We start from the raw sequence: 12,148 nt of genomic DNA on the forward strand, positions 1-12,148 counted from the left end.
ACCTTCCTGAAATAGAAATGGAGCTGGGAGCGAGTGTGGGGCGGGAGGGGGTGGCCCAGCGGGGCGAGGAAAGAGGTTCTGGGGCAGGCACGGCTTGGGGACACGAGGCCGGGGGCCGTGCTGCTGCGCCGTGGGGACAGAGCGCCCAGCCAAGCTGTCCCCGTGTCCCCAGGTGCGCTGGCTGCCACCAGGGCCATCCCTCCCCCAGCATCCCCAGGGATATGGGGTGCCTAAACCCCCTGCTCCTCCTGCCTCATCCTGAGGGTGCTGAGCCCTCCGGGGGGCAAGGAGGTGGCCGGGCGGGGGGCAGCTTTATCACCCTGTCCCCGCGTCCATCAGCCCTTCCCTCGCCTCCCCGGGGCCAGCGCTGTCCCCGGGGCCTCAGCCCCCAGCAGGTGCCGTGGGCTGGGGGTGACAGGGTGGCGCTGCGGGTGCTGCCCGGTGGCGGCGGCCCCCCCGGCGGCGGGGGCATGGCTGGCATTGCTCAGTGACACCCTATCTGCCAGGGCCCGGCCAGCCGCGGGCCCAGAATAGCAGCGCTGCCCTGCAGTCAGCATGGAGCAACTCCCCGGCCCCGCTGCTCCCCAGGTACCCCCGGGACGGGCGGGGGGCACGGCCGGCAAGACGCCGCGTGGGGACCGGCCACCGCGGGTGGGGGGCACGGGGGGGGCTGCTGGCACCGTCCCACGGCCGGGCAGGCGTGGGGACAAGGGCACGGAGCACGGCACGAGCCGCCTGCCTGCCCCGGTGCCGCCAGCCCCGGGGAGCGGTTGGGGTGGGGGGCGTTTGTGTAGGGTCACCTCCCTGCCGGGGTTAGCTCTGGCCTCCCTAGGGAGCAGCCCACGCAGCTTTGTTATGGTAGGGTGGCATGTAAACATTGGCTCTGCCGCTGGCTCTGCCCGTGGTGCGTGCTGCTTTGTTATCGTAGGGTCTCCCGGGGGACTGGTGGGGACGGGGGGCCAGCCGGCCGGTCCTGCTCGCCCCCCTCCCACCTGGGGTTCCCACTTTGTTATTGTAGGGTCTCCCGGCGCGGAGACCCTTCGATACCTACGGACCCACGCCGCAGGTGGGGCTGGCCGGGCTCCCAGCATCGGAGGAAGCCGGAGCAGGATTTACACCTTGGGGGCCGGGGGAGGGAGAGGAAGGGCGCGGGGCTCGCCTGGGCTGCCGCGGCAAAGGGAGCACCCGCGTGGCCCCGCATCCCCTGCCCACCCCGGGGACCCCCGCTGCCGCCCCAGAGGGGGGGGGACGAGCCCCTGCCCCTCGGGGCTGTGGTGGCAGGGGGCTCCCCACCTGCACCCTGGGCTGGGGGAGCCGCGGCAGCGAGGTGGGTGCAGGAAGCCCCCCTCGGGTGTTGGGGGCGAGGCTGGGCTGGGTGCTGCTGACCCCCCCCCCCCATCTCTCTGTGACCCCTCAGATGGCGCTGCTGGATGCCGCTGCCCGTCCCGAGGACGAAGGTGGGTAGCAGGGGGGGTCTGATGGCCCCAGGGGATCGCTGCCTCCTCCCGCGGCATCCCCCGGTGTGGGGGCACCGGGACCTGGCAGCAGGGCTCACGGCCGGGGCAGGTTTGCCCGCAGGGTTCCCGGAGGAGCCGTGCCCCAGGGAGGAGGAGGAAGAGGAGGAGGAGGAGGACAGGCGGAGGAGCCCCAGGCCCGTCACCTTCACGCTGGGCACCGAGGTGCTGGGGCTGGGCCCCGAGGGGGATTTCCAGACCCCCGACGCCGAGGTCTACATGCACTTCTTGAGGAGCCACTGCTGCTACGACGCCGTCCCCACCAGCTGCAAGCTCGTCGTCTTCGACACCAGCCTGGAGGTGAGGCCACGGGGGACAGCCTGGGGGGGGGGCTCGGGGACCCCCTGACCCCCCCCTCCCCGCTCTGCTGCCAGATCAAGAAGGCTTTTGTGGCGCTGGTGGCCAACGGGGTGCGCGCCGCCCCGCTGTGGGACAGCAAGACGCAGAGCTTCGTGGGTGAGTGCCGGGAGCCCCGGGGCGGCGCTGGCCCCGCTGCGGGGTGCGGACAGCACGGCCAGCCCCCCCCGTGTCTCCGCAGGGATGCTCACCATCACCGACTTCATCAACATCCTCCACCGCTACTACCGCTCGCCCCTGGTGAGTGCCGGGGTGGGCACGGGGCAGGGCAGGGGGTGGCCCCTGCTTCTCCCCGTCCCCTGCTCCGTGGGCAGACCACGAGCTGCTCTGGAGCATCCGAGGGATTGGCGTCGCTTTGGGGCACCAAAAGGGTCCCCATGATGTGACCCCCATGGGGAGGGATGCTGGGGAAAGGGGCAGCCCCCCAGACCCCTCTCAGTCCCCAGCTGGGCCCCCCCCGACCAGGGCTTCTCCCTGCCCTCAGGTTCAGATCTACGAGGTGGAGGAGCACAAGATTGAGACATGGAGAGGTAAAAGGGGAGGGGGGGGGGGGGCGACGGGGGTGTCCGGGCTGGGGGCAGCGTGCCCGGCATGGAGGTGGCTCCGGGGGTGTGGGGCCCCACTCCCACCGCTCTCCCTTCGCAGAGGTGTACCTGCAGGGCTCCTTCAAGCCGCTGGTCTACATCTCACCGAGCAATAGGTGAGCTCCTGCCTGCGGGGGAGAGCTGGCGGGACGCCCACCCGGCTGCCCTTGCTGCAGAGGTGCCCCCCCACGGGGTGTGCCCGGCGTTGCTGGGGGGCTTCCAGGCACAGCCATGCCCCCCCCCCCCCTGCGCCGTCCCCTACAGCCTCTTCGACGCCGTCTACTCCCTGATCAAGCACAAGATCCACCGCCTGCCCGTCATCGAGCCCACCTCGGGCAACGTCCTGCACATCCTGACGCACAAACGCATCCTCAAGTTCCTCCACATCTTCGTGAGTGCAGGGGGGCAGCGGGCACGGGGGTGCACGGGGTGGGGGGGGGGGTGTCGGGTGCAGGCTGCTCGCCGGGGTCGTGTATTGTGCGCACACGTGGGGTGCCGTGTGCGTGTGTACACACGTGTGTGTGTGCGCGCACTGCCCCAAAGCAGGGCTCCACCATCCCCAAGCCGCGCTTCCTGAAGAAAACGGTGCAGGAGCTGTGCGTCGGCACCTTCCGCGACGTGGCCGTGGTGCCCGAGACCGCCCCCATCTACGCGGCGCTGGAGATCTTCGTGGACCGCCGCGTCTCCGCGCTGCCCGTCATCAACGACGCCGGTACGCGGGGCCGAGGGGCCCAGCAGAGCCCCCTGTTCCCCCTCTGCGGTGCCTCCTGCCCCGTCCCCAGCCTCAAAACCCCTCCTGCCATCCTGGCGCCCCCCTCCTGAGCCCCCGTGCTCTGTCTCCTCGCAGGGCAGGTGGTCGGGCTCTACTCCAGGTTCGATGTCATTGTGAGTACCGGGCGTCCTTGCACGGCCGTGCGCCAGCGTGGTGGCACGAGCCTGCACGTGGGGAAGGTGGGGACGTGCCCGATCCGGGCTGTCGGGGCACTCACACCCCGGCACGTGCCCCGGCACCCGTCCCACGTGCGGTGACACGCGTGCTGGCACCCTGTGCATCTGGGCACCACCTCTCCCGCAGCACCTGGCGGCCCAGAAGACCTACAACAACCTGGACATCAGCGTGCGCGAGGCGCTGCGGCAGCGCACCGTGTGCCTGGAGGGGGTCCTCACCTGCTACCCCCACGAGACCATGGAGGACATCATCGACCGCATCGCCAAGGAGCAGGTAGGTGAGCGGCCGGGCAGCGTCCCTCCCGCCCGCCAGCACCAGCCCTGCCTTCTGCCCCCCCCACCCCGTGACGCTCTGCCCGTGCCCGCAGGTCCATCGCCTGGTTCTGGTGGACGAGAACCAGTACCCGCGGGGCATCGTCTCCCTCTCCGACATCCTCCAGGCCCTCGTGCTCACTCCCGCAGGTATCGATGCGCTTAACTCTTAGCCCACGACGCTCCGGCTTTCTCCATTCGCACCCTCCATTTCTCTCCACTTCAGGTAGGCGCTGCCCAACCCCCCCCGCCGCTGCGTGCCTGCCCCCCTCCCCACCGCTGGGTCTCCGTCGCCGCGCACACCCCAGTGTGGCACTTTTTGGGTGGGGAATGGGCTCGGGACCACCCCCACACCCGGTCCCCAGCAGTGCCCGGTTGCCCCATGCAGACAGGGACTGGGCTGTGCTAAACACACCAGGCTCGGGACCTCCCCAGCACGGTGCCTTCACCATCCCCTTGCAAGTCTCCGCTGTCCTCTGCGCTGTCCCCATGTCCCCTGTGCCGTCCCCACGCCCTGTGGCCACCAGGGCAGGACGGAGTGCTGTGCCACAGGGTGCCCAGCCCTGCGCCGGTGCCCGCCGGGCGTTACGGCCTCGTGCGCTCTCTCGCCCCGCAGGCATCGACTGAAGACACCGGGGAAGCGCCGCCGCCGTCTCATCCGACTCGGGGCCTCTTGCTTGGCCCGGCCCAGGCACCGGTGGGGCCGTGGAAGGAGGCTCAGGCCCCGGGGGCTCTCCATACGGGGGGGGCTGCCCACCCACCCCGCTCCTGGGACTCGTCTTGAGCCTGGGGCCAGCTCCCTCCAGGTCCAGGGAGGACCAAGGGCGAGCACGTGGGGATGGCTGACGGGCACCGTGCCGTGAAGGGCTGCACAGCCGGGTGCAGGGACCCTCCTGCCCCCCCCCGCCCCGTCCCATCCCATCCCAAACTGCTGCCGGATCCGAGTGCTTCAGCCCCCGGTGAGCTGGGTCCCGCCGGCTGCGGCAGCACCGGTGCGCAGGAGGGGCACGGTGGCGTGGCTCAGCTGCACACACAGCCTTGTTTATTGTAGGGTCTCCTAGGGCTGGAGCGCCCCGGCAGCGGTGCTTGCAAGGGGACCTTGCACACTTTTTTTGGGGGGGGGGTGGGGGGTATTTATTTATGTGCCGGTCTGTTCAGCTTTGTTGGAATAAAGCTGCCCGCCCCAGGCACCGCGTCCTCGCCTTTCTGGGCGTACAGCCTGGCACGGCTCCTCCGGGCTGGGGAGGGGGTGCCGGGTGCTGGGGTGCCCATCTGGGGGCGGCCACGGTTGGCACCTCTGCCCGCGTGGGGACAGCCAGCAGGACACCCTGGGGCACGCAGCTCGACGGCTCCACCACGGCTGGGGTGGCCCCTGGGGACAGGGGGCGCCGAGCCCATCTTCCCCCCTGCCGCCTCCCCCAGCTGCTCACCCTGCCCCCTTCCCGTGCCCCCCTGTCAGCATCGCTGGGGAGGAACGACTGATAGCGAAAGGTCCCGTGTGATGCACACCCCCTGCGCTGGCTGGCGCTGCTGGGGGGCACGGTGCCAGCCCCGGGTGGTGCCAGCCCCCTCCCCACGCTGCCAGCTGCAGTTTCACTCCCCGGGGTTGGCTCCGTCCCTCGGGACCACGCGCAAACCCCAAAACCCCACTGGCGGCTCCATCCTGCCCCGCGAGGTGTGTGTGTGTGGGGGGGGGGGGGGGGGGGGAAACTGAGGCACGGAGAAGGGGCTGGGGCCAAGGTCAGTTATTGAGACAGGACCCGGGCGTCCTGGCCCCAGGCACAGATCCACGCGCAGCGACACGATCACGGGACGAAGGAGACACCCCACGGCCGCAAGCCCCCTCCCTGCGCCCCCCCCCCGGCAGGCAGAGCTCCTGGGTCCCTGCCGCAGCCCAGGGGGGCACGGGACGGGGCGGGGGGGGGACCCCTGGCAGCGTGTGAAAGGCACAGCAATGCCCCAAGCCTCCTGCTCAGGGGGCCCCCGGGCGAGCGATGAACTCCAGGTTGATGGGCTTGTCGGCCACCAGGACGATGCGGGACACGGATGTCACCTCCACGCCGCGGGGGTCCGGCCGCACCTCGAACGCTTGGATGATCTGGGGGGGAGAGAAAAGGGGGTGGCGGTGCCTCAAGACCCCCCCTGAGACACCCAGCATGGCTTGGGGGGGCCCTACTCACCCTGGCGAGGGCCAGGTGCATCTCCAGCTCGGCGATGCGGCGGCCGACGCAGGCGCGGACCCCGTAGCCGAAGGGAATGGAGCTGAAGGGGTGGTGGGGGGAGCCGTAGCCCCGGAGCCAGCGCTGGGGCAGGAACCGCTCGGGCTCGGGGAAGTAGGTCTCGTCGTGGGACATGGCGTAGTGCGCCAGGACGAAGAGGGTCTGTGGGGTGAGAAGGGGGTTAACGCCCCTCGGGGCACAGCGGGGCCCCCCCTGGAGTGGCCCCACTCACGTTCTTGGGGAAGAGGTAGTCTCCGATGATGATGTCCTTCTCGTAAAAGACCCTGGCGTTGGTGGGGACCACGGGGTAGACCCTGGGCCGGGATGTGGGGAGAGTTGGTGCGGGAGCTGCTCCCACCCGGGCCCCAAGGCAGGGCCAGGAGGAACATCTCCCGCTGCTCGGCGGCTCCGTCTCCCCCGGGGAGGACGTGGGTGGGTGGATGGATGGATGCGGCCCCAAGGGTCTGCGACCCAGCCCTGCACCCTGCCTGGCCGGTGCCCCCATCACCAGCATCCCCCCAAACCATGGGGCCAGGCTGGGCTGTACCTCAGCGTCTCCTTGATGATGGCCCGGAGCATCGGCATCTTGGGGATATCCTCGGCGCGAGGAAACCGGTCCGGGGGCACGACGGCTTTCAGCTCCTGGTACAGGGTCTCCTGGATGCCTAGGTCCCGGGAGAGGTGGTACAGGGCCCACGACAGTGTGTTGGAGGTCTGGGGGAGCAGAGGGGAGGGAGGGAGATGGGGCTGGCACCAGAACATCCTCGTGTTGTTCTGAACAGCCCCAGCTCCATTGCGCAGGGAAAGCATGAGGGAAACTGAGGCACGAAGCCGGGCAGGTGGCAGAGAGGAGAACAGGGTCTGCACCGACACGTCCCTGAGCCCTTGGGGCAGTGCGGAGCTGGCCCTCACCGTGTCCACGCCGGCCAGCAGCAGCTCGGCCACGCTGCCGTAGACCTCGTCCAGGCTGAGCCTGCCGCTGGCCAGCAGGTAGCTCAGGTAGCCCGACACCTCCTTGCCCCGCTCCACCTGCCCCTCCAGCTCCTTCATCTTCCGATCAATCAGGGTCTTGCCTGCGGGGACAGACATGGCCATGGAGAGATGGCCTGGAGTCCATGGAGAGATGGGCAGACCCCGGGCGGCCAAAAAGGAACGCGCCCTGGCCACGCTCGGTGGCTCCCCGGGGGGGCTGCCCCCCTCGCGAGGGTCCCTGTGGGGTCTGATCCCATCCCCACGGCTCACCGAAGGCAAAGATGGTGTCCCAGCTGTCCAGGTAGCGGTCCCAGAAGGGCAGCACCTTGCGGCTCCAGCGGGGCAGGACGGTGGCGAAGATGGAGTTCTTGAACATGAGGTTGATGGAGTCGATGAAGTGCTGGGTCTCGGCGGGGACCTGCTGCTTCAGGCACCCGATGCGGGTCTCGAAAAGGATATAGGAGATCCCTGCGGGAACAGGCCGCATCCAGACCCCCGCGGGGACACAGCGGGGCGGGGGCGAGGGCCGGGCCCCCCCTACCTTCCAGGGCGAAGCGGTAGAGCAGGTTGGCCACGTCCCCCACCAGCACCCCCGAGGGGCTGCGGCTCCGCTCCTCGCGCAGCCGCACCATCAGGTCCGACACCACCTCGCCGATGGCGTCCGCGTACAGCAGCGCCTCCGAGGGCTTCAGCAGCCGCTTGTTGAGGACCTGGCGCAGGCGGTACCAGCGCTCCCCTTCCCTGCGCGGCGGGGATCGGGCTCAGCGGGCTAAGCCGGCGCCGTGCCAAATTCACCCCGAGCCCTGCAAGGCTTTCCACCCACCGCAGCCGTGCCTGCCCGCTTGGGGAAAAGGGAGCACTGGGAGCTCCTGCCCCGACCCCACATCACCCCGGGGCAGGGGCAGGAGGTTTGCTGTCCCACAGAGCACGGCCGGGGCAGGACTCACTCGGTGAAGGGTCCGTAGGGCAGGCGCCGGGTGTCCCGGTGCTCCTTCCACAGGGCCATGTCGCTCCGCATCGGGTACTTGCCCTCCTGCCGCAGCAGCTGCTCCAGCACCACGGGGCTCCCGATGTTGATGTTCTGGTAGTGCCCGAAGGTCGACTTCCAGATGGGGCCGTAAATGCGCCGGGACATCAGCTGCGAGGCACCAGAGCAAGGCAGGGTGAATGGGACGTCAGGGTTGGGGGCAGCGCTCAGCACCGGGGCTGGATCAGTGCCCAAGCATAGGAGGCACCGACCCCCTGCAGATGGGCACATCCCCCATCCATCCCCGGGATGCACGGAGAGCCCGGCGGGTCTTTTAGGGTGGCATAGGCCAGGAGGGGACAGCAGGGACAGGGACAACTGCCATGCACGGGGCTTGGCGAAGATGCAGGGCCGTTGCAGCGGCCGTCAGCAGATCCAAGCCCTGCTGCTTCCAGCATCACCCCATCCGTGCTCCGCTCAGCCCATGCGGGTCCTTGAACCCGCCGCCGATAAGGGTGGTTAATGATCAGCGCCGGGCAGCACCGGGCTGCTCCCAGGGCAGGTGTCCAAGCGCTGGACACGGGGCTGGGGCCACGCGTGGCCTTGGGCTCCCGTACCATCCAGGGGACATCCACCAGCACCAGCCCTCCTCCGGGCTCAGAGCTCCCCTCTCCTCACCTGCACCCACCGGGGCTGTGCCCGCGTCCCCTCGGAGCACCCGGTGCACCCCAGGGGCGGCCGGGCACCCCCTTGCAAGCCACAGGGCCACTTCCAAAGGGCTCGAGGCACCTCGCCGGGCACCGCCACAGCCCCTGCGGAGCGGGACCAAGCCCAGGGGGCTGCAGGGACCCAGCAGGGAAGCCCTGGTCCCGGTTCCCCGTGGCTGCGGGGATGCACGTGGTACAATCTCCCTTGGTGACTGACTGCATCGCAGCCTGAGCCCGGATTCATCTGGATTCGTCACCGCGGGGAGACGTTCCTCGCACGTGGTGCCAGGGGGAGGGGGAGGGACGGCCGCCCCGGTGCCGCAGGCGGTGCGCCCTGAGAGCACGGGGCTGTGGGAGGCCGCATCCTGGGTCGAAGCCTGCTGCTGGCGTGTGCTCACGGCCAGGACCCGGCACGGCTCGGGCCTTGGAGAGCAGGGCTGGGAGAAGCTGCTGGGATCGGGGGAAGGCACCTCCGGAGCTGTCTGCAAAGCCGGGCCACGCTCGGAGCCCCAGGGGAGCAGCAGGGACCCGTGCCTGCTCCCCGAGCCCCTGCTCCCCTGTGACAGCCCCTTCCCCAGGCAGCGACGCCCGCTGCTCGGCGGTGCCAGGGAGGCCTGATCCTGCACTCTCCTCCCAGCTGTGGCGGGTCAGAGCTCCAGGGCGCTGGAGGCTGCCGCCTGGCTCGCGGCCGGCCAAGCCCATCACTTGCTTCATCCGACGTATGAGGAAGTGCCGGCAGAAGAAAACAAACAGCTGCCTGCTCCTCCCCTGCATCCCCGGGCACCGCTCGCCCCCACATCTGCCCCCCAAACTGATACCCCCCAAGCTCGCTGCAGCTGGGGCTGGCCGGGGACGCCGGGACCCCGCGAGCAGCCCCTGGCCCTCGGGGGGAAGCCAAGGCACGCGCGGCCCTGCCCGGCTCGGGCACTCCGAGGCAGCCGGCGGGACCCCCCGGGTGCCACCCGCTTCTCCGCCAGCCCCCCTGCGCGCTGCTCCCCCCAGCACCCCCCCGCGGGTGCCGGGGCGCTCCCCACCCTCAGCTCCCCACAGTCACTCGCGGGCTCACCCCCCACGCCGGCACCCAGCTCGCCCCAACGCCATCCCCCCCACCCAACCCCAAAGCCCCCCCAGCCCACGGCGCCATCCCCCCCACCTCCCTCGCGCCCTCGGGGACCCGCAGCCCCCCGGCGGCCCGCAGCCCCCGGCCGGCCAGCCGCGCCTCCCCGGGCACCTGGAGCCGGTGGGTGTGCAGCAGGTAGCCGCGCAGGAAGAGCCAGACGAAAGTCCTGAGCAAGCCCGGCCCCGGCAGCTCCGCGGGGCCCTTCAGCCGAGCCGGCCCCGCCGCCGCCGCCGCCGAGCTCCCGGCCCTGCGCGGCGGCCCCGGGCTGCGCGGAGGCGGCGGCGGCGGCGGCGGCGGGCGAGGGCGCAGGAGCAGCGGCAGCAGCGGCCGCCGAGCCCCGCCGCTCGGGCCCGCCATGCTCCGTCGGCAGCGCACGGGACGGGGCGGTGCGGGGAGGCACCGGGGGCGGCGGAGGGCGGCACCGGGGGAGGCGCGGGGGGCGGCGCGGGGGCGGCACCGGCACCGGGGAGCGGGCACCGGGAGCGGCTCGTGCGCGCCGGGAGCTGGGCAGCGGCACCGCGCACCGGGGGCTGCACCGGGAGGTGCGGGCGTTACGGGGCTGGTACCGCGCGGCCGGTACCGGGCAGGGGGCGCGGGCGCCGGGTGCCGCGTAGCGCCGGCATCACGCACCGGGAACCGGCACCGGCAGCGCCGTGCAGCGGGTGCCGGGCGCCGCGTGCTGCGTAACGGCACCGCGCCCCCGGTGTGGCACCGCAGGCACAGCGCCCCGGGCACCGTGTGGCGCGTGCCGGGGGTGCTGGCACCGGTACCGGCAGCGGGTGCTGCTCGCCGAGCATCGGCAGCGGGCCCGGTACCGGGCGCTGGGTGCGCTGGGTGCCACAGCCCGCGTCCTGCACGCCCCACAGTGGCACCGAGCTCACCGCTGGGCCTGATGTTCGGGCCGGCTGTCCCCCCGTCCTGCCCTGTCCTCGTCCTGTCTGCCCTGACACCTCGCCCATCGTTCCCTGTCCTCGCCCTGTCCCCGTCACCGTATCTCTCCCTGTTCCTGTTCCTGCCCCATTTTTCTCCCCGTCTTTGCCCCTGCCCTTGTTGCTCCCCCCCAGCCCTGCCTCTCCCACAGAGAAGGTGACAGAGGCCCTGTGCGCCCCCCGCTCCGGTCCCCTGAAGTGTCCCTTGGTGCAGCCATTCGGGAGGGCCTGCTCCAGGCCACAGGGACGATGCCAAAGGTGCTGGTAAGCTGAGGCTGCCCTGGGCTGGCACTCATCCCTCCCCTGGGGCAGGGGTTGGGAGCTCAGGGAGGGCACAGCCACCCCACAAGGGAACTGGATGGGGACACCCAGAGTGGCTGTGGCACCTTTCTGGGGGCGACTTTGCTTTGTCACCGCGGCAGTGGGAGCGCAGCACCAGCTCCTGCCAGCCCACGAGCTGTCGCTGCTGCGGCGGTGCCCAGGACACGTTCCCTCTGGCCAGCCTGGCGCTGCCACCAGGTTTGGGGACGGCGGGCAGGGCACTGCTCTGCCCGCAGCGGGGACCCGTGCCGTGCTGGGCCGTCCCACTGCTGATCATTGACCGCCCTTATCAGGTGCTGGGGTCAAAGTCCTGGACAGGGACATTTTGTCCCCAGGGCAGGCAGACAGACACCTGAGAGCCCCAGGGGTGGCTGTGCCCCTGTCCCTCCCGGGGACGAGGGCTGTCCCAGGCTGGGCTCCAGGTGCCCGACGTGCCCTGCAGCAGCGGGGCCGGGGCTGGGTGGCCCCGGGGGGCTGGAGGGGCGCTGGGCAGGGGCCCCGTGCGCCGGCAGACACCGGGCAGAGCCGGGGCGCACAAGTGTGAGCGCCTGCCGCCATCTCATGGCTGCGCGCAGCCAGCTCCGCAGCCTGTGCTGCCCAGCCTGGGCACACACCCCCAGCCCCACGGGGGGGTTTCCAGCCCGGGCTGCGCCCCCCCAGGGCCCCGCCCGTCTCAGCCTGCTCCCCCCCACCCCCCCCCGCCTTGCTGGGGAGTGCTTTTTGGCCCCCTTCTTTCCCTCGGGAAACGCCGGCCGGGGAACCCAACCGCTGGGGCTGGCTGCTGGGGGAGGGGGGGGGGGGGCTGCAGAGCCAGGACACGTCCCGAGGGGGGGGCTTGCCGGTGGGGCTGGGGGCTTCCCCGGGCTGGAAGCAGACTGCTGAAGCCGGAGCTCTGACACTATCCCTGCGGGGTATTCCTGCAGCATGCCCAGCTCCCGGGGTCCCTGTAGAGCTGTTGTCCTGCAAACTGGGGGGCTCGGGTGCCGGGCACCCCGCAGGAGGTCTTGGGGCTCGGGTGCTCGCCGTCCCCGCAGCGGGGAGCGTCTGAGGGTGGGCTCACGGGGAACAGCCCCCGCGGGACCCCAAAGGGCAGGGGGCGAACCTCGTGGGGTCTGACAGAGCCCCCGTCCCCCCTCCGGCCCAGCCGAGGGGGACCCCGGTGCCCGGCTCCTTCTCGCCGCAGCCGCTAGGCTGTGCT

The 12,148-nt window shown here is 71.3% G+C and overlaps 2 protein-coding genes across 2 annotated transcripts; one reads left to right on the top strand and one right to left on the bottom strand.

Annotated features, from left to right (window-relative positions):
- Positions 1-1,417: 1,417 nt before the first annotated feature.
- PRKAG3 (protein kinase AMP-activated non-catalytic subunit gamma 3) lies at positions 1,418-3,948 on the top strand. Its single transcript, XM_040561417.1, has 11 exons — positions 1,418-1,457; positions 1,567-1,814; positions 1,889-1,970; positions 2,053-2,111; positions 2,356-2,401; positions 2,517-2,571; positions 2,720-2,846; positions 3,002-3,167; positions 3,303-3,340; positions 3,531-3,677; positions 3,772-3,948. Exons 1-11 carry the CDS (start codon positions 1,418-1,420, stop codon positions 3,886-3,888), a joined length of 1,125 nt encoding a protein of 374 aa, XP_040417351.1. The 3' UTR covers positions 3,889-3,948.
- A 1,497-nt stretch (positions 3,949-5,445) lies between these two features.
- On the bottom strand, positions 5,446-10,072 carry LOC121072329 (sterol 26-hydroxylase, mitochondrial). Its single transcript, XM_040561840.1, has 9 exons — positions 9,812-10,072; positions 7,854-8,044; positions 7,448-7,647; positions 7,177-7,374; positions 6,847-7,007; positions 6,482-6,648; positions 6,167-6,248; positions 5,896-6,096; positions 5,446-5,813 (listed from the first exon to the last, which is right to left on the bottom strand). Exons 1-9 carry the CDS (start codon positions 10,055-10,057, stop codon positions 5,688-5,690), a joined length of 1,572 nt encoding a protein of 523 aa, XP_040417774.1. The 5' UTR covers positions 10,058-10,072; the 3' UTR covers positions 5,446-5,687.
- Between the last annotated feature and the right edge of the window lie 2,076 nt (positions 10,073-12,148).

The sequence above is a fragment of the Cygnus olor genome, chromosome 6 (genome assembly GCF_009769625.2).
Source record: "Cygnus olor isolate bCygOlo1 chromosome 6, bCygOlo1.pri.v2, whole genome shotgun sequence".
In the NCBI taxonomy this organism is placed as follows: Eukaryota; Metazoa; Chordata; class Aves; order Anseriformes; family Anatidae; genus Cygnus; species Cygnus olor.

Coding starts and splice junctions, on each gene's coding strand:
- LOC121072329 (XM_040561840.1), bottom strand. CDS start 10,057: ATGGCGGGCCCGAGCGGCGGGGCTCGGCGGCCGCTGCTGCCGCTGCTC. Junction 8,045..9,811: donor TGCACACCCACCGGCTCCAG/GTGCCCGGGGAG, acceptor GGTGCCTCGCAG/CTGATGTCCCGGCGCATTTA. Junction 6,649..6,846: donor TGCTGGCCGGCGTGGACACG/GTGAGGGCCAGC, acceptor CTGCTCCCCCAG/ACCTCCAACACACTGTCGTG.
- PRKAG3 (XM_040561417.1), top strand. CDS start 1,418: ATGGCGCTGCTGGATGCCGCTGCCCGTCCCGAGGACGAAG. Junction 2,572..2,719: donor TACATCTCACCGAGCAATAG/GTGAGCTCCTGC, acceptor CGTCCCCTACAG/CCTCTTCGACGCCGTCTACT. Junction 3,341..3,530: donor ACTCCAGGTTCGATGTCATT/GTGAGTACCGGG, acceptor CCTCTCCCGCAG/CACCTGGCGGCCCAGAAGAC.